This window comes from Clarias gariepinus, chromosome 9 (genome assembly GCF_024256425.1).
Source record: "Clarias gariepinus isolate MV-2021 ecotype Netherlands chromosome 9, CGAR_prim_01v2, whole genome shotgun sequence".
NCBI classification, from domain to species: Eukaryota; Metazoa; Chordata; class Actinopteri; order Siluriformes; family Clariidae; genus Clarias; species Clarias gariepinus.
The window spans coordinates 26408248-26432183 of NC_071108.1; the positions used below are offsets into that span (position 1 = coordinate 26408248).

Sequence of the window (23936 nt, forward strand, 5' to 3'; positions counted from 1 at the left end):
GACATGTAGATCAGGCTATTTGGTTTTTCCAAATTCCCTCTTATGTGAGCCGTGTGATGATTGGCATCCCATCCTGCATTGTTCCCTGAGTCTCCAGTCGTCCTGCGACCCTGTATAGGATAAATGGTATAGAGAGTGAGTGATCAAGCTGAGTGCATTTATGATTCTATTTTCAGCTTCTCAACGTATGTCATTTTTTTTTCTCCTTTCACTTAAAAAAAAAAAAAAGTTCTATGCATCTATATTCTTTTATAACTGGAATATTTTTCTCTCCTTTTGTTTTAATAGCTCATGCTACAAAAGAGGCTTTTGTATGTATTCATGTACTTTTTCTGTTCTTTTTGATTTTATTCTGTCAGGTTGAATCAGGTTTCTTCCATGAGAGTGATGCAAAAATAGTGGGTAAGTCCATCAGGGACAGAGTGGCATTGATAAAGTGGAGAAGAGAGCGCACCGTGTCCTCAGCCATGCAAAGTGACGTGGGTCATGCACCGCAAGCCCAGGTATCCCTTGGCTCTGTGCCCACAGTGTGTGAGCCCATCTGCCCATCGGAGGCTGAGGAAACTGAGGCAGACCAGCATGCCAATCTGGGGCTGCTGAGCAGCAGCACTACATCTGCTACATGTGAGTTTAAAGCATTTTAGAGGTCATAAAGTATGTTTAAATCTTTATCCATTCCATGCCTTTCTCTCCCTCTCTAGCCGACAGCGGTATCGGCTCCATCATATACTCTGACTCCCACAGCAGCAGCTTGCACAGTGTTATTTACCCGTCACTGCAGGAACCTGTTCCCACAGCAGTGCAGCAGGTTTGTATCCTCTTTTTTGTAATCAATATTGCTTGATTTAAAAAAACAGTTTTAAATGATCATGTTTTATTAAAAAAAAAAAAAAAACAACTCCACATATATTTCGCCATTTCTAAATAAACACTACATGGCAAGTAATTCTTATTTATATTTCTTAAACATGCAAATATGATGCATACTCTTTTCTTGGTGCATTTAAATCTATTTATTTATTTTTATGTATAATATATATCATTTATTACAATTCACACCCACCAACCAAACATTTTAGAAGTACGATTATTTTATGTTTGTTTCCCTCGCTTATGTGTTTTTTGTGTTTTTCATGCTATGTGGTGTTAGCATCATGTGACTGGCCCTGTATTGACACCACATGATCATGATCTCGAAGTTTGGCGTTACTCCCATGGAATTGGGTCTAGAGCAGGTTTCCGCCGCCAGAGCACTACTGTGATTGACACAATCAGAGAGCATGGACACATCCAGTCCGATTTTCAGCCAATAAGTCCTGACTCCATCCCATCACCCCACTTGGATATGAATGAGAAAATGAGGAAAGATTCCTACACTCCAAAGTTATTGCTTTCCCCATTACCATTTGATACACGACGCCATAGTGACTCATCAGTGGTGCTCTCACCTGACATAGAGTTAGACGACATTCTATCAAAATCCTGGGGTTGTCGACATTGTCTAAGTCATGCCCCTCTAACACCACATCCCTTGTGCACAACCTGCTGCCCGCATCTCTTATCCAAGTCTAGGACAAGAAAAAGCACCAGCCCATGCACTTCCCTCCCCTCTCCATGTATATTTTATGGCCAACCTGCATCTCCAACTGGACTCCCACTTGGAGTAAGTGGGCAAAGAGGTTCCGTCAGTGAAAGCTTTGATTTGTCAGAGCTTAACAAATCCCTGGAAAACATCACAGGCCACAAACATATTCCAAGTCCTTCCTTACTAAGAGTCCCATCAACAGTGTTTGAAACAGGGCCATGCCGGGCTGTGCGTAGTTATGGTGACGAGCATGAGATGTCGGAAGCTCTGAGTGTTGAGCAGGTGCCAAAACCAGCAGTGCATCGCAGGGCGAGTGTGTGCATGGGTGACCATATTTTAATGTACCCGGTAGGTTGGATGTACATTTGTTTGTGGTTATAGTGGGCCCTGTGCTTTTGCAGAAGGAAAAACTGCTCCTGGTGCTTTTAGAGGGTTTTTGCATTCTTCCAACCTCCCTTTGTTCTGCTGATCTATTGCAATCTGGTGCTGCTTGCATAAAATTTTACCCCATATCTCTGTATTTCCAGTTCAAATCCATTCCTTACTTCTGCTTCTTTCCAAGGACCTTGCCAGGCTTATCCACTGCAGATACATGAATTCTGATTTAGTGTACCTTTCCTGACCTTCAGCTGCTTTCTCATGGAAAATATCCAACCAATCCAGTTCTTGCTAAAAAGCTAATGCTAAAATGTATACATTTTAAAAGTCTTTCTTGTAACTGCCCTATAATGGGACTATTGTGGGTTAATACTTGCCTCCTATCTTCTAAATGACTATTTTCAAAACGTTTTGATATCTGTTATTCATCACTGTGGCTATATCAATCTTTGGATGTGAGACTGGGCTTTTCTTGCCATTGTTTTATTTAGACATTTGGGTAAGAAATCATTTAAATAGTAATGCTATTGTGTAATTGTTTTTAGTATATTGGGAGAAAATGTAACTGTTTTTGATTTTCTACCCTGCAGTCTAGCACTCTGGGTCTTCAGAGTCAGCCAGCACCAGCTGCATCCCTGCAGGTGGCAGGCCATATGCTCCAGCCATCACAAAGTTATGTGCCAGCAGGACCCAACACTGTACCTGTGCAGCCTGGCTACGTGCCTGCAAGCCAGCCTGTGCAGCCGCAGACTTACGCTCCACTGCCCTCCGCTGCACAACAACAAGCAACAGTTATCCAACCAGTACAGTCAGCACCCGCACAGAGTACATCAATTGTACCCCAGATGGTGAATGTACAGAGCTGCACTCTTACAAGGCAGTCTGGGCAGCCAATTGTCCAGGCAAATGCTACTGTACCACAGAGCTATAGTTCTTGTATGCAGCAACTTGCAAGTACCCACATTTTACCGGGCTTGCAGCAAGCTGAAGCTGGCCAGACATTGCCATCATTTCAGCAAGTTGCCCAAAATTTACTGCCTGATCAACAGTCTGTCGCTTCAACTGTGCAACATTTGACAAATGTCCACAGTCTCCCGGCGTCGCAGTGCAGCGTGCAGCCCGTATCAGCCTACACAGCAGCACAACATGTCTCTACTGTGCATAGCTTTCAGGAGGCTACAGCACTGCAGCCAAGCATGCAAACATCTCAACGGGGTACTACCAGCTTACAGCACGGAGCTCTACTGGTGGGCCAAGGAGAGCCTCTTCTGACAGGTCAAGCCACAACTCAAGTCCTTCATACAGCTGGCATGATAGCTCCTGGGAAAGTAGATTTTAAAGAATCTGTTATTCTTACTGCACCTTTACAAACAAGTCACAGGACCGAAGTTCCAGGCCAACTGGTAAGTTAGCAGTTTCTCTAAGATTCAGAGTTTTAACTGCTTGTCTGAAGTATGACAGGATGATTGCTCAAATAATAACAATAACTGAAAAATAAAATTTTATGATTATGTGGCACATCTGCATCCAGTACTAAAGACTGTTTTAGTTCACTGTTTTTGTTACAGTAGACATACACATTTAGACATATACATTTTGTACAAAATTTGCCATAGATTTCCAACAATTTTCATACCAAATTGTTGCATGTGAAATTGCAAAATCAGTTTGCTTGTTTTTTAAAATTTGCATAGAAATATTATGAAGCATATTTTATATGTTTACTACATTTTGCTTTAGTACAAACACACATAATATTTAAGCTGTATTAAATCTTTATTTCATTTGGTTACTTCCCTCGCTTATGTGTGATTTGTGTTTTTCATGCTATGTGGTGTTAGCATCATGTGACTGGCCCTGAATTGAAAGCACATGATAATGATCTCGAAGTTTGGCGTTACTCCCATGGAGTTGGCTCTAGAGCAGGTTTCCGTCGCAAGAGCATTACTGTTATTGAAACACTCCAAGAGCATCCACACATCCAGTCCGATTTTCAGCCAATAAGTCCTGACTCCATCCCATCACCCCAGTTGGAATTGAATGAGAAAATGAGAAAAGATTCTTTTACTCCAAAGTTATTGCTTTCCCCATTACCATTTGATACACGACGCCATAGTGACTCATCAGTGGTGCTCTCACCTGACGGAGAGTTAGACGACGCTCTATCAAAATCCTGGGGGTGTCGACATTGTCTAAATCATGCCCCTCTAACACCACATCCCTTGTGCACAGCCTGCCGCTCACATCTCTTATCCACGTCTAGAAAAAGAAAAAGCACCAGCCCATGTGCTTTACTCTCCTCTCCATGCATATGTCCTGGCCAATCTGCATCTCCAACTGGACTCCTACTTGGAGTAAGTGGGCAAAGAGGCTCTGTCAGTGAGAGCTCTGATTTGTCAGAGCTCAACAAATCCCTGGAAAACATCACAGGCCACAAACATGTCCCACACCCTGCCGTACTAAGAGTCCCATCCATGGTGTTCGAACCAGGGCCATGCCAGGCTGTGCACAATGACGGTGACGACCATGAAATGTCAGAATTTCTGAGTGTTGAGCAGATACCAAAACCAGCAGTGCATCGCAGAGCGAGTGTGTCCATGGGTGACTGTACTTTAATGTATCCGGTAGGTTGGACAGCTGACATACTTTTCTGTCTGTGGTTAAAGTGGGCACTGTGCTGCTGCAGAGGGAAACACTGCTCATGGTGCTTTTAGAGGGTTTTATGCCTTTCAACCTCCCTTTGTTCTGCTTATCTATTGCATCCTGGCGCTGTTTGCAAATAATATTTTATTCCGATTCTAACCCCAGTTCAAATACAGTACATGCCTTATTTCTGCTTCTTTCCAATGATCTTGCTAAGCTTAGCCAATGAAATTGCTTTAATTTGATTGTTTAAAATCTTATTTCTAAACTATGTGTGATTAATTGACCTACAATTGTACAAAAATTAATAACATCTATGCTTATTTTTGTTTATAACATATTTAGTGATGTCAAAGAAGTTACTTCCTTGTGTTATGGCTGTGCAATAGCATTCTCTACTTTGCTGTTGGTTGTTTAAGTGCCTCATGTGAGATTATCGTTAGCGTAATATCTCACGAGTGGGTCAATGGTGAAGGGATCCTTAGCCGCAGTAAAACACCTGAATGATGCAAACATTTTAAAGAAGGCCATACATCCGCAAATAATCCCGGCTGTGGTGGCTCGGAGCCCACTGCAGTCGTTTCCTTGAACATTTAGCGACTAGAACACCTGATCCTTGAAAATCGATAGATAACTTGCTGCCAACTTGCGGTAGAGATGCAGCTGTCTGTTGGGACTTTACAATCATTTGCAAACACCACTTTACATTATAGGGAACTCTGCTGAGAATTATTGCCACATACCCTGTACAGTCTTGACCTCGATCCAGCCATTTCCACATGTTTGGGCGATTTATGGTGTTCCTGGGAGGCCAGTCTTTCAGACATGAAGCAGGCAGTCGAATCATGGCTGTGGCATACTGAAAAAACTTTCTACCTTGGTGGAAAGTGGAAAATACATGAAAGTGCATTCATGTAGCAGGGGATTATATAGAGAAATAGCTGCAGTTTTAGTCCCATAACCGTGTTCTTGTTATCCTGCACAATCAAACATCCTGGTTTGACTTGAACACCCTTCGTAGTAACAAGAGCTAGACTAAACTTGTTAGATGGAGGTGTTCCTATCAGTGCTGTTGGCGTCGAGTTCCTGCAGTCCGAAGCCTTTCCCATGACGGAAAACACAGTGCCGACGCTGTAGAATACTTCCAAAAATGCTCTTAGAAAATCTTATTTACTTAAATCCATTGGTGTTGATTGTCTACTATACATAGAAATGTGCAAGTTGTTACTGTAGCAATGAATCATCTTTTGGAGCAGTTTTTGGGCTCGTATTCCAAAACACTAACCATAAACGTAAACCAAATTAAATTTCCCCATAAGAAATGATGAAAAATCTAATTATTCGTTCCACAGCCCAAATAAATAAATACATAAAAATAAATACCACAAAATATTAAGTAAAAAATAAATCAACCTGCACCTTACCTTAAAAAAAGTAAAAATAAATCCCGACAGAAGTGTTTTCGTTTGTGTGCGCAGGTGCTGTGTGTTTGTGAATCTAAAGTAAGCTCCCCTCTCCTCCTTACAGTTACCCTTCCTCCACAATGGAAACACTGTTGCATCGAAAAAAATAAACAAAAAATCTCTCCAATGACACAGGAGGGGGCTGTGTCTGTGTCCAAAAACGCGCACACAAACACAAAGTGCAGGCTGAGCCTTGAGCGCAGAGAGAAAATAGATTTTTAACCTCTGTGTATACACGCATATAGACACAAAAACAAATGTTTTACGCGCACACACGTGGTCCCATTGTTATAGTAAACAGTACATGCGTGCACGGATGTTAATTATACCAGTAAGAGACGCGCACTAACACTCAGCAGGGGAGACGATTCCCACAATTCCGCAGCACAAGAGAGAGAAATACCGTTGGCTCAGTTGTGATACCTTGACGCTCAGTGTCAAAACATGAAGCGCATGCGTGATACATGATACTCGGTACTCATAAACCAAGACTTGTTTGTTTATCAAGTCAAAATTTAATAAAAGTCTTTGCTCGTCTTGCGGAACACTCGCAAACCGCGTTGCTCACAATCTGAGGTTCACTGTAGTGCATATTGCAACCTGCTTAGTGTGTTCAATTCCTATTCTTAAGTACTGTTTAATTGAAGGCAAACAAGCTCCTATTTTGTTTTTGTGATTTGCTTGTACTTTACACCAAACAGCCGTGATTGCAAATGCTGGAAATTGTCAGTTGTTTAATGATTATTCAAATTAGATTAGTCCAGATTGTGGCAGAATTTCTCCTTGTATGTGTGAACAAATTCAGTTACAGGAAACCAAAAAGCCAGAATGTAGATCAAACCAAACAAACCAAAAATCTATAACAAGAATGCACTGCAACTTGCTTCCCCCCCCCCCCCCCTTCTTTACTCTTTTTTTTATAATTCCTATAATTTCTTGTATTATTTTTAATTGCTTTTTTTTCTTGGCAATGAATTTAGACTTTAGTTTTAATAGACACAACATCCTACCCATTTTCAAAATTCATCTACGCAGGTCCCAACGCCTCAACAGCTTTTAGTCCAAGTTTCTGCTGCTCAACAAGTTCCAATACATCAGACTACTTTGTCTCAGAAGGCAACTCATCTCACACAGGTAACTTTAATTTATGTCATGCTATAATTTTAATCCAACATTATTTAGTAATGTAGTTTGTGCAAAAAGTAAGTGAAATGCTGAAACTGTTATAGCTTTATTGACTTGAAGTTTTTTAATTTTTTTATTTGTCTTGTATTTTAAATTCGTGTTAACATTAAGAAACATTTATTCTTTGTACATTTAATTAGGACAGTTTTTATCTACTCCTTCAGATAATCTCATTAAACCCTGCTCATTGTGTTAGGGTTCCTCTTTCTGGACATGATTCCTTTTCTTTCTTCATCCTTTTCTTTTTCTGCACAGTCATCCCTCATGCCGCTCTATCTTTCCACCGGCCAAACTATGCCTACCCCTCCCTCTGTTTCACCGGTGCCTGACTCGCAGATGGATGGCACAGTGCCAACGCCCCACCCACTCCTACCCTCTGCTTCCTCTGCACCAACACGGTGTTCCCAACAGGCCTGCACACTTCCCGTGTTCACAAGTATACCCACAATACAATGCACCCGACAGGGCTACAGTATGGCTGTCCAACAAAATGCAAGCTTCCTGGCCACACCTTCCTTGCATCCCCTCATGCAGACCACTTCCCCAGTTTACCCAATCCACCCTACTTCATCCAACACTGCCTCTCTGTCTGCAGGAGCTCCTCCTATCTTTCAGGCTACTCAGGTAGAGCTTGTACGTGCGTGTGCGTGCGTGCGTGTGTGTTAGTCTGTGTCTTTTGGGATTTAGAACTGCAAGAATCTGAGAATAGCTCTGGCTGCAGTGTCTGCTAATTTGCCTTCAGACTGTTTATCTTGGCAAATGCTCTCAATTTAGAATTCAGACACACGGGTTAGCAAATGCTTGGCTAATCAATAAGTCAAATGGCAACAATTGCAGTATCTTGATGCCTCTCTGCAGTGTAGACTTTCTGTGATGAGTGCAGAAAGAAATACGCTGGAAATGATGCAGAAAGAATAGATTTATTTATTTATTTTTTACAATTAATTTTACAATTGGCCTTTAGATCATGCTTTTTAACTTTTTCTATTTTGTCCCCCCCCCCCCTTTAGGGAGCTCCCAGCAGCAATAACCTGTCCCAAACTGTGCTTCCAGCTCTGGTGAGCTCATGCCAGAGCTCTGCTCCAGTCCACACCCCCTTGGCCATTGCTGTTCCAGTCCATTCATCTCCGACAGCTGTCACCGTGGCTCCCCATGCAACTGCCTTTCCTGGGCACCAAGCACAAACTGCCCCTGCTGTCCAGGTGACTTCTTCAGTTGCACAAGGCATCGTGCCAGATACTTTGAGCACTGGGGAGTCTCTGGATATGAACCAGGAACTTCAGGCCTCTGCAGTCACCACTAAAATGATTCAGCAAACACAGTCCAGCAGCAGCATCACGCCTCATCACATTCAGCAATGCAGTGCTGGAGCAAGCCAGCCAGCCACTGAAGTATTTGCTGAGGTTAGATAATGAAATGCTCTGGTCATTCATATTTCTGGACGATCGCATAATAAAAATACTGCTCATACTTCTTCCATATGCCCGCTGTTTCTGATGCTTTTAGTTTCCGTTTCTTTTGTTCACTCACTCGTTCTGTATTTCTTTGTCTATCTCTCTCTCTCTCATTTGCTTGTAGGAGTGTGTGCTTGATAAGCAGACAACAGTGGCTGCATATGACAGGTACAAAATCCCTAGCAACAGTAAAGCAGTAGCTAAAATATCTTTTAGTAACAAAAAAAAAAAAAATAATTGTACATTGTTTGATAGAGGTTGTGCAAATGAAGAACGGCATCCAAACATAGTATGATTCATATGTCATTACTTTTATTTGGAGCACAAAGGTTCAAACATGATGGCACAAATAAATGATCATATTAGTCTCAGCCCACAAGGCTGTATGTTTGCTATCCTTGATGTGAAAAGATCAAAGGTTAAATCAAGTTGTTTTTTTTGTTACAGTGTAAACTCAGATGCCACATCAGGAAAAGAGATGAGCGATGGGAATGAGGGAACGCATGGTGGGAGGAGCGAGTCGAGGGTCCGCAAACACCATCGCAAATCCTCTCGCACACGCTGCCGCCAGGAGAAGACCGGGAAGCCAAAACTGACCATGCTCAACGTGAGTCTGTACCACCTGATCCAAACCTAAACTGAACACGTCCACTTGCTACAGTAGCTCGCCTCAATGCTTAATATAATTTGTAAAATACTGCTGCATGTTATATGATAATATGGTGGTGGCAATAATCTGGTTCCCTATTTGGTAAGAGTATGTCAGTAAAGCTCACCTGTTTGCAAATTAGTGCTTCTGCCATGTTGTTATGCCTGTTTTGCTGCATGAAGGGAAAAACTTTGTCATAAGCAAATCTAGGTAAATCTCATAGAAGCACTCAACAGTTAAAAGCACAATAAAATCAGTGGCATTTTGCAGGTGGTGGCTGGTTAAAGACAAGTGGTGTGACATGGTTGTATATCTGCACAGGGATCTTACAGGACCCAGCATAATTCACTGGAATAGGATGTTTTTAAACTTGTGTAAATAGGCATAAAGCTATAAGTGGAACAAAGAGAGATAAGGTTCCAACAAAGTTCAGTTAAACTCCATGAAATGTTTTTGTTTATTTATTTGTACACATGGAATTATGTATTGACCAAATATGTTAAATGAATAAACGTTTTTTACGAATTAAAATCTCTGATGAAGCTATTCACGCTCATCACATTATCTCAATCAGCTTCATGAAGAAGCTTTACCAGGGAGGCTTTTATCAAAATTTGCAAATGAACTAAGCTGTTTCTTTTCTTTCTTCTCGTATGTTCAAAATAAAACTTTGTCTACAGATGAGATATGACTATAAAACACTTAAAAAGATTTTTTTGTGCGATAATAAATTCCAACATAAACCTGTTAATTTTATTATTTGACATCTTGGATGCAAATTACTCAAAGTCTTTTTTTGAGAATTTAAGATTTAGGGTAATGAAGAAAGATTTACCTGGACCTCTTACTGTAGCTGTGCTTAGTTATCATTTTGTATTATTTTGACAGTTTAAGAATGCTAAGAAGATTGGTTCCTTAGAATTATTTGTATGGTGCCCAGTTTAAGTGGTTGTTGATTTGGATAGCAAGAAGCTGAATTATCTAAGCAGTTAAAATGAGTCAAAGTGTTAAGCTACTTTGGACAAGGGTATAAGTTTTACTTGCCAAGATGTAAATAAAACAATATAAAAAAAAAATCTAAGAAAAGATTGTTGCAGGGCATTGCTACTTTTAGACTGTTTTAGGCTACACTGTTGATACGGAGCAAAGGAGCAATGAGAAATACTCAGTGCAATGAGAAATAACATTTATGTGTTGTGTATTGGCATATTGTTTAATTCTTTAAATTAGCTCTCCTGATTGCTGATTATGAACCCGAGTGGAGTGGGAGATCCATCTAGCTTCATGATTTTAAGGAGATTGTGACTCCATGCTGACCTATAACCTAACAGTGTACTGCTTAGGGGAAATGATGAGACTTTAACTGGTTTCTGAAATCAAAAACTATGAATCATGAATTAAATGAGTCATGGTGTTTTGTAATGATCATTGTGTTTGCCGCACTGTAGGTGTGTAAGACGGGTGACAAGATGGTGGAATGCCAACTGGAGACTCACAATCACAAGATGGTCACCTTTAAGTTTGACCTTGATGGAGATGCTCCAGAGGAGATTGCAACATACATGGTAAACATCTTGCCAACATCAATTTGCATGATTTTTTAAAAATTTTTTTTTATTTTTTTATACACTTAAATGCAAGTAAAGAGTGGAATCCTTGTTTTAACTGTACTTGTCATGACTGTACATGCATATACTGTACACAATGTGTTAGATGAACACCTGCATGTTTTTTTTGAGATAGCATCGTTAGTATTTCCTCCTTGCTCTGATACAACTACCCATTTGTCCTCTCTGCTTTGCATTTGTATCTTGCTCCCGTTTCCTCCATTCTTTGTCTTATGAGCGATGCATTTTAAAATATTAATTTGTCCTCCGTTCTTTTTCTTTGCCCAGAACTTCTATAATTCACGACCTCTGGCTATATAACTGCATACCACTGCGACTGTGTAGCATTTTATATAATCTTATTACTTTGGATCACATGTTCCCAACCCCTGTCTTGGAGTAGCCTAGTCTTGCATGTTTTAGTGTTTCCAGGGACATGCACATACATTTTTTCAGGTGCTGTTGCTTTAACCTTAAAAAAATAAATTAAAAAAATGAAATAAATGGCAACATACTTGAATTGTACAGGACATGCTCACTCCTTTACAAAAACCTATGTAAAATTTGTACAGTGTTAAAGATTATTAAAATAAACTGCAAAATGTAAGTTTAGCATGTTAGTGGAGATGTATAGATTATTGTAGACTAGATTAAACACTAGTATGGTTTTGAATTTCATGCTTAATGCTGCAGTCATACCATTTTGATTATGAACCATGATGTAGCAGTATGTGATCACACTTCAACATGACATAATTGTCCTTCGTTATGTTATTTGTGTACTAAAAAAAAAAAAACTGTTTATTATTACAATTGTAGGGGATAGCAGCCAAATAAATAAAAAAAACAAGTGAAGAAAGAAGCCAATGTCCACATGAGCGTTTGATACAGCTTTCTATTCAGGTGCTCAATATAAGGCATTATTGTGCAAAAGGTTTGCAAACTTGTTTTGAAGCATAGAGATGTTTATTGACAGGGAATCACATTGGTTACATCTCTGGTTAATCATTTCCTCAACTTCAAAAGACCTTTAACCCTTGCGTAAATAGTGTGCATGGACAGGCTATGCCTATAAAAAGTAAAAATAAATAAGAGGCCTAAAGCAATGCCTTATGGACCTAATATCCAAAGAAGACATGATGGTGTTTCCAAGACAATAATAATAATAAAAAAAGATTATTCTTTTTGCTTTACTACTCTTGCTCTTTGGTGGGCTGATGCTCACAGATCATTCTGTGATTTAATTTTATGCATCTTTCTTGTTTTTGTATCGTGCTTTAGTGAAAGGCCAAACTTTTCCTTCAATTTATTTTCTTTATATTTACAGTGGGGGGAAAAATAATTATTTGCTCCCTTACAGATTTTGTAAATTTGCCCACTTAAGAAATGAAGAGTCTATAATTTGTATCATAGGTTTATTTTAAAAAAGAGACAGAATATTAATTGAGAATACAGAAAAAAAAGACATGATACAAAGGTTATAAATTGATTTGCATTTCAATGAAGAAAAAAAAAGGTATTTGATCCCCAAGCGAAACATGATTTAGTACTTGGTAGAGAAACACTTCCACAGAGGTGTTTCTTGTAAGTGGTTACCAAGTTTGCACACATCTAAGGGGGGATTTTGGTCCACTATACCTCCTATCCTATGCTTTAAAATAATATAAAATGATAATTATAGACCCTTTGTTTCTTTGTAAGTAAGCAAACATACACAATCTACAGGGGATTATATTATCGTACTGTATGTATATTTTTCCACTAGGTTGAGAATGACTTCATCTTGCTGCTTGAAAGGGAGATGTTTATCGAGCAGCTGAAGGACATAGTGGAAAAAGCTGAGGACATCCTGAATGAAGATGCTGATGGAGAGAGGGGTTCAGGACATCCATCACAGCCCCATCAGAACCTCAAAGGGGGGTCTGATTTTGAGGTGGAATGTTTTATGTCATTAATTTTATTTAAAGTATTACAGTTTTCTGTATTTGATAACACTTGTGTATATATATATCTCTACCTTTATATTTAAGAATATTTAGAAACGTTTGTATATTTTAAAAAAACTAAAAATTTCAAAATATCTGTGAGGGGTTATTAGAGCACTATCAGGAAACGACCAGATTGGTTGCCCCATACTTTGTGCTGTCGTATTCTTCCCGTCCCTAGAGGATGTCACCTGCCTTTGTCCATGATTCATCACCTAATGCCTGATGACCAGCATTCACTATTTCCATCCACATTAAAGATTAAAGAGCCGTCCTCTTTTGATGTATAGTTATTAAGCTTTCCCCAGGGAGCACTTTTCCTTTGGTATGGAAGGAAATGCTGACAGGCAAAATGTGCAAAGAGGAATGAAATGTTAATGTCTTGCCCATGATTAAGAACAAGCTCTAATGCTCCTCCAGGATATTACGGACTAGTCTAATGTTAACGGTGTAAATGAGGCCTGTGATGTAAATAAGGAATAAACTATTATGGTTTTTTAAGGCAGAAATCAACAATAGAGTGTCGTACTGCCATATTTTTATAATCCCAGATGTATTTTATTTATTTTACAGTACAGCACTTGCCAAAATAAACCTTTTTTTTCTTGGTTAATTTTGGGAGTCTTGGTTAATAAGCAAAATTAATTGCGTGGTAGTTAAAAAAAAATAATAATAATCTTTAACTCTGAGTTTCATAAGAAATGTGTCATCTTAACATTTTCATTTTTTTTTTTTATTATTAAATTGCAAAAAAATTGTTCCCATAAGATGTTTGTCAGAAAGTTCCACAGGGTGCCAGTTTTGGGAGTTGGAGGAAGTTCTGAACTTCTATTTAAATTATTATTTTTAGTCGTTGTAATAATTATGTATGAAAAAATGACGACTTCTTGCAGATCTGATTTTTGATTAGTTTTCAGTGTTTCCAAAACAGTGGTAGGGTTAACAAAAAAAAAAAAAAAAAAGAAAAACCCTTAGCTATACATCACCCTTACAGTTTGTGTAAATTTTAATTGTCTGTTTAGTACACACATTTTTAATCAAAGTAACTGTTCTTTATGTTGGATCTAGGGAGCACAACCTCAGCAGAATCAGTCCAAACAGCTAGTGTACCAACAAAATGGTAAGACTGTTAAGAATATGCTTGTTAATGTTCATGGCTGTATGTTTTATAGATGCTGTACAGTATGTATGTGACTTTCTAGTTCTATAGTACAGTCTGGTGTTGTACAGTAGGGGAAACGTATGCTTTGCACAATATAATAATGCAAAGCTTTTTAATCTAGTACTGTGTGACGACATAAATGTTTAAAAAAAAAAATCAGTTTAAGATTGATTTAGTCAAGAACGCGTGTGAAGCTGTCTGTTCTATAATGAATGTCTGTGCGTATGTGCATTTGTCTTAGTCCTTCACACTGGAAAACGCTGGTTCATCATCTGCCCTGTGGCTGAGATTGCAAATAATGGTGAAGAAAACGTTACAGCCAAAGGTATCCATCTTTGTGTCCTAGTACTGAGATTCATACCAGGGTGAACTGTAGATGTGTGGCCAATGCTGAATTAACAAAAAGGTCATCAGAATAGAGTAGCAACAGTGCTCTTTAAGATGGATTCATGTATACAGTACATTACTGAACTGGTGACGTCCTTACAAAAGATATTTGCTTTAACTTAGAGTATGTGTATGTTGTAGTGCACTGTGTAATATATGGATTCAAAATACCTGGTAGGTGTTCAGTAAGATCAGGACATTTAGCGAACAGTAAACTGATTCTGTGGTCCTGGTAAAGGCCACTTTCTTTAAGATAGAAATGTTCCATCATAAAATAAGGATCAGTCAGAATAACTCGAATAATTTGTAAGCCATTGGCTTAATCACTTAAACCATTACTTTATTTAATTGACTAATAATCGGTTTAAACTCCCAGTACAATGCTTCTTTGATACTGTAGTTCTTTTTTTGATCAAAAGTTCTAATCTTTATATTGTGAAATCACATTGTTTCATAAAGAATCAAAGCAGCTTAATGAGTTACTACTTTGAAAATGTTTATATATCTAGGTTAATCTTTGTTTGTTTTTTCCCCTTCTCACTGACTTTCAGACTCAGAAGGAACACCTGCAGCGCAAATGCAAGATACTAGCATGGGTGAAGCCATACAGTCCCAAAACAATCCACCGTCTACCATCACCGCCATCAGTGCCCCTGAACACACCCAAACAGTGGACGATCCTCAAAACACTCGTTCATCAGGAATGTCCATGGTTGCTGATATCCCATGCTGTCCTATCACCCCTCCCACGTCCCAGACTGAAAGCGTAAAAACAAATGTTCCCCAACCAGCCAGTCATGACCCCAGCCCTGTCTCAGACACAGCTTCGACCCAGGTTCAGCCAGTAGTGCTTCAGCAGCCATTTTCCACACCTGTTCCACCTCCTACCCAGTCACAGCCTCAGAGTCCAGCCCATCAAACCCAACAGTGTCCTTCTACCACTTCACATTCACAGCAGACAGGTGGACCAGCTGAGTCTGACGGGGAAGGGCCTCCTAGACAAGAGTTCACCGATAGGACCATAAAGACACTTGATGAGAAGCTTAGGAACCTTCTTTACCAGGAGCATAATCCTTCACAATCCACAAGCTCCACCTCAGATCCTCCTGGCTCACCTCCAGTATCAGACAGCCAAAGCAGTGATGGACCACTGAGACGAGGCGAGATGCTGGTAAAAATCTCAAGCATTTATTTAATTTATTTAATTATTCAAGCATTCTGTGAAAGGACAGTAAGTACAGAATAATGTAAAAAGGAACATTGCCAAGTCAGTTTGATTTACATTAAATATGTAATTTAACTCTATTAGCAAGGATACTAATTGTAGAAGCATATAATGAGAACTTTTGTCCTACTGTCATGATGCATTCAATTATTGTTTTAGATCCACCATGCAAAATAAATGCACACAAATCTAACTTTTTGGAAATTGTTGTTCAAAATCAATGAGGAAATGCCAACAAATTAATGCCTAATTGCTGTAAAAAAAAATACATTAAAAGCATTAAAATATAAGAATTTGTGTAAGACATGCTCAGTACAGTATATGTTTAAAATTTATTAATCACAGTAACTTTTATAATATAATAGCATCATGTAACCTCTAAATTAAAGAAGTTTTTACGATTTTATTAACATGTAGGTTGTAAAATGTGTTGTTATATTAACATTCAGCTAATAACACACTGTTCTTAATGTACAAACCTGATTCCAAAAAAGTTGGGACACTGTACAAATTGTGAATAAAACAGAATGCAATGAAGTGGAAGTATTAAATTTCAATGTTTATTTAGAATGGAATATAGACAATATATCAAATGTTGAAAGTGAGACATTTAGAAATTTTTGGATTTCGTGAGAGCTACACATTCCAAAAAAGTTGGGACAGGTAGCAATAAGAGGCCAGAAAATTTAAATGTACATATAAGCTGGGGACCAATTTTCAACAATAACTCTCAGAGTGTCGGTGTCTCTCAGAAGTTAAGATGGGCAGAGGATCACCAGTTCCCCCAATGCTCCGGCGAAAAATATTGGCGCAATATCAGAGAGGAGTTTCTCAGAGAAAAATTGCAAAAAGTTTAAAGTTATTATTACAGTGTATATTATCATCCAAAGATTCAGAGAATCTGGAACAATCTCTATGCGTAAGGGTCAAGGCCGGAAGACCATACTGGATGCCCGTGATCTTCAGGCCCTTAGACGGCACGGCATCACGTACAGGAATGCTACTGTAATGGAAATCACAACATGGGCTCAGGAATACTTCCAGAAAACATTGTCGGTGAACACAATCCACTGTGCCATTCGCCACTGCCGGCTAAAACTCTATAGGCCAAAAAAGAAGCCATATCTAAACATGACCTAGAAGCACAGGCGTTATTTCCTGGGCCAAGCCTCATTTAAAATGGACCGTAGCAAAGTGGAAAACTGTTCTGTGGTCAGACGAATCAAAATTTGAAGTTCTTTTTGGGAAACTGGGACGCCATGTTATCTGGACTAAAGAAGACAAGGACAACCCAAGTTGTTATCAGCGCTCAGTCCAGAAGTCTGCATGAGTTGGTGGTGAGCATTTTATTGCTGTGCCACTCAGGGCTTCTTCTATCATCCAGAAGTTTCATTCCCAGATGTTGCTATAACCATCTGTTGCTGGGCATGTAGACAGAACAAAAGTACATGAAGCATAATGTCCTTTATGTTGTCATTATTCTGAAAAAAAAAAAATCCTTATGATTGTGTGAATATGGATTTTAGTTATATTCTCTGGAACGTTTAGAAACAATCATATTTCCATGGATGTCATTTCATTACTTAATAGAATAAAAATAATTCTGTAAATAAAACATCTGATTTAAAAAAGAAATGGCAGCAAAAACAACCTTTTTCTGGAATGCAATGATTGCATAACAGTTTATTTGGTTAATCTGTCATGGTTGTACTTATCCTAATTGTCTGCATCATTCCCTGTGTGACTCTCTCTCTTCTTCTCCCTTTAGCCTCAGATTCCAGAAAGAAGTGATAGTCTAGGGACCTTGAGTGACTCTGCTATTGCTAGTAAGTGGTGTGTCTGTGTACATTTGTATTAATCCACAGGGAAACTTGTTTGGGATTATTTCAAGCCTAATTAACTTTACTCCATGTTATTAAATAAAATAATTAGTCTGAAAATAAATTCAAAATAAATGATGTATAAGCACTCATTTATTATTGCTCATTAGCTTTAAATAGACAGCAGACAACTGATGTAGAAGACACCTGTGATGCGCACCCTACCTCGAAGAGCCGTTTCCAGGTAGGAGGAACTGTTGCGTTTCTTAAGCTTTATTATTTCTTGCTTGTGCTTTTGCATTTATCAGAGGCAATTTATTTTAGATTGTTCCAACGGCACCGGATATTGTCCAGAGTTTGGAGCGTGGCAGAAGGACCCGAGCTTCCTTCACTTCTGCAACACCTTGCCACACTGAAGGAGGGGCTGCTGTAACCACAACCACTGCAGAAGAGACGAGAGGACAAACCGCACAAATGTACCATAATAACCGTTATTCGGCTCCTCCGAATCTCTATCAGGTTTGAATAAGGGGTTTTCTAATGGAACATGCTCTTCACTGCACTTTTATTACGTCAATTTGACTTAATGATGTGCTTATCAATTTGATGCACTTTTAAGATTCTAAGCTTATGAGCAATTATCAAAGTTCTTCCTATTCTAGATATTAACAGAGGGTCTAACCTTATATTAGGATTATGAGCAGTGCACATAATTCTAGTCTATATGACTAGAGTATACAGGTCCTTCTCAAAAAATTAGCATATTGTGATAAAGTTCATTATTTTCTGTAATGTACTGATAAACATTAGACTTTCATATATTTTAGATTCATTACACACAACTGAAGTAGTTCAAGCCTTTTAATTGTTTTAATATTAATGATTTTGGCATACAGCTCATGAAAAGCCGAAATTCCTATCTCAAAAAATTAGCATATCCTGAAAAGGTTCTCTAGATGAGCTATTAACCTAATCATCTGAATCAACTAATTAACTCTAAACACCTGCAAAAGATTCCTGAGGCTTTTAAAAACTCCCAGCCTGGTTCATTACTCAAAACCGCAATCATGGGTAAGACTGCCGACCTGACTGCTGTCCAGAAGGCCATCATTGACACCCTCAAGCAAGAGGGTAAGACAGAGAAAGAAGTTTCTGAATGAATAGGCTGTTCCCAGAGTGCTGTATCAAGGCACCTCAGTGGGAAGTCTGTGGGAAGGAAAAAGTGTGGCAGAAAACGCTGCACAATGAGAAGACGTGACCGGACCCTGAGGAAAATTGTGGAGAAGGACCGATTCCAGACCTTGGGGGACCTGCGGAAGCAGTGGACTGAGTCTGGAGTAGAAACATCCAGAGCCACTGTGTACAGGCGTGTGCAGGAAATGGGCTACAGGTGCCGCATTCCCCAGGTCAAGCCACTTTTGAACCAGAAACAGCGGCAGAAGCGCCTAACTACAGAGAAGCAGCACTGGACTGTTGCTCAGTGGTCCAAAGTACTTTTTTCAGATGAAAGCAAATTTTGCATGTCATTCAGAAATCAAGGTGCCAGAGTCTGGAGGAAGACTGGGGAGAGGAAAATGCCAAAATGCCTGAAGTCCAGTGTCAAGTACCCACAGTCAGTGATGGTCTGGGGTGTCATGTCAGCTGCTGGTGTTGGTCCACTGTGTTTTATCAAGGGCAGGGTCACTGCAGCTAGCTATCAGAAGATTCTGGAGTACTTCATGCTGCCATCTGCTGAAAAGCTTTATGGAGATGAAGACTTCATTTTTCATTTTTCCTGCTCACAGTGCCAAAACCACTGGTAAATGGTTTACTGACCAGGGTATTACTGTGCTCAATTGGCCTGCCAACTCTCCGGACCTGAACCCCATAGAGAATCTGTGGGATATTGTGAAGAGAAAGTTGAGAGATGCAAGACCCAACACTCTGGATGAGCTTAAGGCCACTATCGAAGCATCCTGGGCCTCCATAACACCTCAGCAGTGCCACAGGCTGATTGCCTCCATGCCACGCCGCATTGAAGCAGTCATTTCTGCAAAAGGATTTCCGACTAAGTATTGAGTGCATAACTGAACATATTTATTGAAGGTTGACTTTTTTTTTTGTATTAAAAACACTTCTTTTATTGGTCGGATGAAATATGCTAATTTTTTGAGATAGGAATTTTGGGTTTTCATGAGCTGTATGCCAAAATCATCAATATTAGAACAATTAAAAGGCTTGAACTACTTCAGTTGTGTGTAATGAATCTAAAATATATGAAAGCCTAATGTTTATCAGTACATTACAGAAAATAAGGAACTTTATCACAATATGCTAATTTTTTGAGAAGGACCTGTATATTCTTATTCTATATATGACTAGTGTGTTTGCAGTGGAACCTTGGATTTCAAGTAACTTGGTCTGCGAGTGTTTTGCAAGATGAGCAAACTTTTTAAATAAATTTGAACTTGATAAACGAGTAAGGTCTTAATATAAGTGTAGTACACATGCGCTTTGTCTGCCAAATGTCACATGATCACAACTGATGCCAGTGGTTCTTCTTTCACGCTGTGGGATTGTGGGTAATCGTCTCCCATGTCTCAGTGCGCATGCGTCACTTATATAGGACACATCTATGTGCGTGTGCCGACAGAGGAGTGATTCGGTTAGTGTCGTGAAAGTCGTCCTACATGGTAGCCCCCTCCCTCCTCCTTCCCCCTCTAGTATATTTTTACTTTATATTTTGTATTAATTATTTTTATATGAAAATTATTTTGTTTCCGGAACTAATCAGTGGAGGTTTGTTCCTTGTGGGAAAATTTGCTCTGACAAGTGCTTTGATATACAAGCATGCCTCTGGGACGAATTATGCTCGCAATCCAAGGTTTAACTGTATCACTGCTTTTAATATGTCCAATGCAAATTTCAGTTTATATATCTTATTATAGATATGACCAGTGTGTATAAAATCCTTCCCTAAATTATTAGTATACAATTATATTCTAGATATGACAAGACTATATTGTCATTATATTGACCAGCCTATAATCATATTCTCGATAAGTTCATATTTTAGAAATGACTAAAGTCATTATAATATAATGACTAGTAAATATAATATAAAAATTGCTTCTTGTTTTGCTTTGTAGGACATGCTCACTTCCATGGTGGAGGCAACGACCACAATGCCTCATGCTCAGACCTCCTTGTCAATGGATGCAGCACCACCGCATGGCTTCCTACTCTCCACAGATTCCGGTGATGAGGACAACCACGTGATTCTGCCTCATAAACCTGGACATGGCATTCCCAGTCACTCAGAGCACAGTGGAAGTGATTTCGTGAAGCGGGCTGTAGCTTTTTTTCGACGCTCGGGCCGCAGCAGCAGCATGCAGAGCTCCGATTCGCCCAGTCGTCCACCTGTTGTTAATGGCCACGGCCCGTGTGCTTCAAACCACGCTCACTCTACATACATCAGCAGCGATAACGACTCGGAGTTCGAGGACGCCGACATGAAAAAGGAGCTACAAAAGCTCAGAGAAAAGTAAATAAATAAAGATCCATTATATGTGTGCATGCAGTTGAAGTTTGTACCTACTGTACCAATTTCTGTGCATGTATATGCATGTCAGATACAATTATTAGCATTATGCATTTTTTTTTCTGGACACAAAGAACACCTTTTATTCATAGAGATACTCGTCCAAAAAGAGTTTGATTTCTGTAATGATTTCAGTTTGGAAGTTGATATCAAGTTTATCTACTTAGATGCCAGTGCCTATAAATGAGCTCCAGGCAGAAAAAGCAAGCTCCAGGCAGAAAAAGCAAGCTCCAGGCAGAAAAAGCAAGCTCCAGGCAGAAAAAGCAAGCTCCAGGCAGAAAAAGCTAGCGCCAAACACATTATTCAGAGGAAAGCACATTACCTTCAGGGAAAGTGTAAATAATTATAAAAATTGAGCAAAAAAAAAAAAGTGCTACAGCTAGAGTGGCATTAAATAACCAGGCAGCTGTGGACCTACACTATAAATATGTAATATTTTGTCCAGACTACTGCAGTGTGAATTGTAGATCATACAATTCCAGCCATAAAAAAAATTCAGTCAATCCTACCTTCTCCCCCAGAACATCCTGCTTTAATGATGTTCTTTTTTCAAATAAGAATATCTATTTTTGTTTGGAGTTATATGATAAATTCCTAGATGGCTAACCTGTGCACTGTACAGTAAGTGGAAAGTGAAATGAAAACCCTATACAATTTATGACCAAACCGTTGGTCTTGCCCTTTTTTAGGCATATGAAGGAAATCTCTGAACTTCAAGCACATCAGAGAAGTGAGATCGAGCAGCTGTATTCGAAGCTCGGACGACCTGTTCCTCCTAGCGTGGGATTCTTGCACGCAGTGCCCCCTACTGGCCGCCGACGCCGAACCTCTAAACATAAGCTCAAAGCGGGCAAGCTTCTTAATCCAACAGTGCAACAGCTCAAATCCAACCGTGCCAGCGCCACAGGTAGGACGTTCTGATGTAGACTGCATGAATCATTTTTATTATTTAGACATTTTTCTTTGCAGTAGAAGCTAAGTGTCTCGTTTGCGTTCCCTCCCTCTCCGTATTTAGCTGAGACCTGTTCCAGCATGTCAGCATCTCCAGCTAAAAGCTCAGTTCTAGGTAACAGCTCAGTGGCTTCCAGCATGGCCACACTTCAGAGTCCAGTGTCTGAACCTCTGCAACCCGTCCAAACACAGCAGCCATGCTCGCTCAAAGTCTCACTGTCTTCTGACAACATCTATGATTCGGCGGCAAACGTGCTTCCAGGGCAAGGTAACCCACACGCGCATATACCCTGCCCATGCATATAGTATGTACATAGGCCCTTGCCGTGTCTGTATATAATCTACATTTGTGTCTCTCATACTCACACACGATCATACACGAGTCTTTGTCAAAGTGCTTTCTACATGAATTTGCATGGTCACTTATTATGCAGCATTCTTAAAGACTCCTTTCATCTGTGTGTCACACACATCTGAAATACACACGTGTACATTCAGACAGCCCTGTATGAAGGCTGCAAAGTGTAAGATTAGAGCGTTTTTCAGATATGTAACAGATGCAATAACCAAAGTCACAGAATTGAAAACAGTATTTTAAAGATACTGACCGTTCTGTGCGAGGTAAGAACGAGGAGGCACTGTTGGCCAGCTTAAGAGGTTCAACGTGCTGCCACATCATGAGAAACCCTCCACACACCACACACACACACACACACACACACACACACACACACACACACACACACACACACACATATATATATATAACCATGAACATGACCGTTAGTCCTTTAATATTTACCTGTGCCTTACTGTCTTTGCTGAGATGATGCGGGTCTCTAAAAACTGATGTGTTCGCTGTTACACCACTCTCCCTCTCTCTCCCTTTCTCTCTCTTTCCTTTTTTTTCTCTACCTCTTATATTCGTTCTTCACAGGCTGGACCGTTTACCACCAAACATCCGAGAGAGTCACCTTTAAATCTAGTAGCAAACCACGCACTAGATTCCTCAGTGGACCCGTGTCTCTGTCCATCTGTTTGTATTTGTTTTTTCCTACTTTACGTCACTCATCCCATCTGTCTTTCCTGTCCATTTCTAGTCCATTTCTCTCTCTCTCTCTTTTTCTGTCTTTCTGTCGGTCTTTTCTTCCCTTATCTCTTTTAGCCCATTCATATCTGACATGTCTTTGTTTTTTCAATGCACACAACATGACCTTTTCATCACAGAGATTGTCATCCATTTTCATTTCTCCATCACGTTTCCTTGTTCATTTCTGCACCTGTTTTTTTTTTTTTTCTTTTAAGTTACTTCATTCATACAAACGCTTTGCGCTTCTCCTGTGTACCAAAAAACATTAACTATGTCTTCCCCAAACATGGGCTTTTTCTGTAATCTTTTGAGAGCACAACAGAACCCTTAAATATGTGTGTCTTGCCAAAGCCTTTGTATCTTCTGTACATGTGATTTCTTTCTTTCCACTAATTGTCCACATATGTAAAAAGCCCCATACCAGCATAAGAGGATGATGGGCACGCTGTCTCATGTTTGGGATCGGAAGACGTGCATGCCAGAGGCACAAGCCAGGCTCACTTTGGAGACCGTCAGGGCCGTATTTTAAATTCTTCCTTTACTTCCTCATCTCTGGCTGTACACTGCATGACTCTTTTAAACAAAAACTAAAGCTGCCTCTGCTACTCTTGTAGGATAGTTTATTGTTCCCCAAAAACAGTTTGTGCTGTAATGTGTTAAGTATAAATAAATTTTTAACTCTGTTTTCTTTGAGCACCACATGAACACCTCCAGCTATGATGACTGCAGTCCTCCAAGTAATTTTTGTGTACACTGTGTAGAGGATCTAAAT

At 39.5% G+C, this 23936-nt stretch overlaps 1 protein-coding gene across 3 annotated transcripts in view; it reads left to right on the forward strand.

Annotated features, from left to right (window-relative positions):
* Positions 1-23936, forward strand: part of LOC128529723 (serine/threonine-protein kinase WNK2-like) — a 49338-nt gene that overhangs the window by 18984 nt on the left and 6418 nt on the right. Inside the window, exons 8-29 of one of the 3 annotated variants that reach the window (XM_053503203.1) lie at positions 360-624; positions 702-808; positions 1151-1933; positions 2554-3366; positions 3805-4587; positions 7105-7203; positions 7510-7878; positions 8265-8657; positions 8833-8876; positions 9156-9315; positions 10806-10922; positions 12730-12897; positions 14018-14069; positions 14353-14436; positions 15050-15669; positions 17492-17549; positions 17714-17787; positions 17868-18062; positions 20672-21066; positions 21813-22030; positions 22139-22342; positions 23012-23110. In XM_053503203.1, coding sequence (XP_053359178.1) covers positions 360-624; positions 702-808; positions 1151-1933; positions 2554-3366; positions 3805-4587; positions 7105-7203; positions 7510-7878; positions 8265-8657; positions 8833-8876; positions 9156-9315; positions 10806-10922; positions 12730-12897; positions 14018-14069; positions 14353-14436; positions 15050-15669; positions 17492-17549; positions 17714-17787; positions 17868-18062; positions 20672-21066; positions 21813-22030; positions 22139-22342; positions 23012-23110 — 6100 coding nt within the window. The remainder of the gene's footprint in view (positions 1-359; positions 625-701; positions 809-1150; positions 1934-2553; positions 3367-3804; positions 4588-7104; positions 7204-7509; positions 7879-8264; positions 8658-8832; positions 8877-9155; positions 9316-10805; positions 10923-12729; positions 12898-14017; positions 14070-14352; positions 14437-15049; positions 15670-17491; positions 17550-17713; positions 17788-17867; positions 18063-20671; positions 21067-21812; positions 22031-22138; positions 22343-23011; positions 23111-23936) is intronic. The other 2 variants (XM_053503204.1, XM_053503205.1) reach the window with 2 other exon arrangements.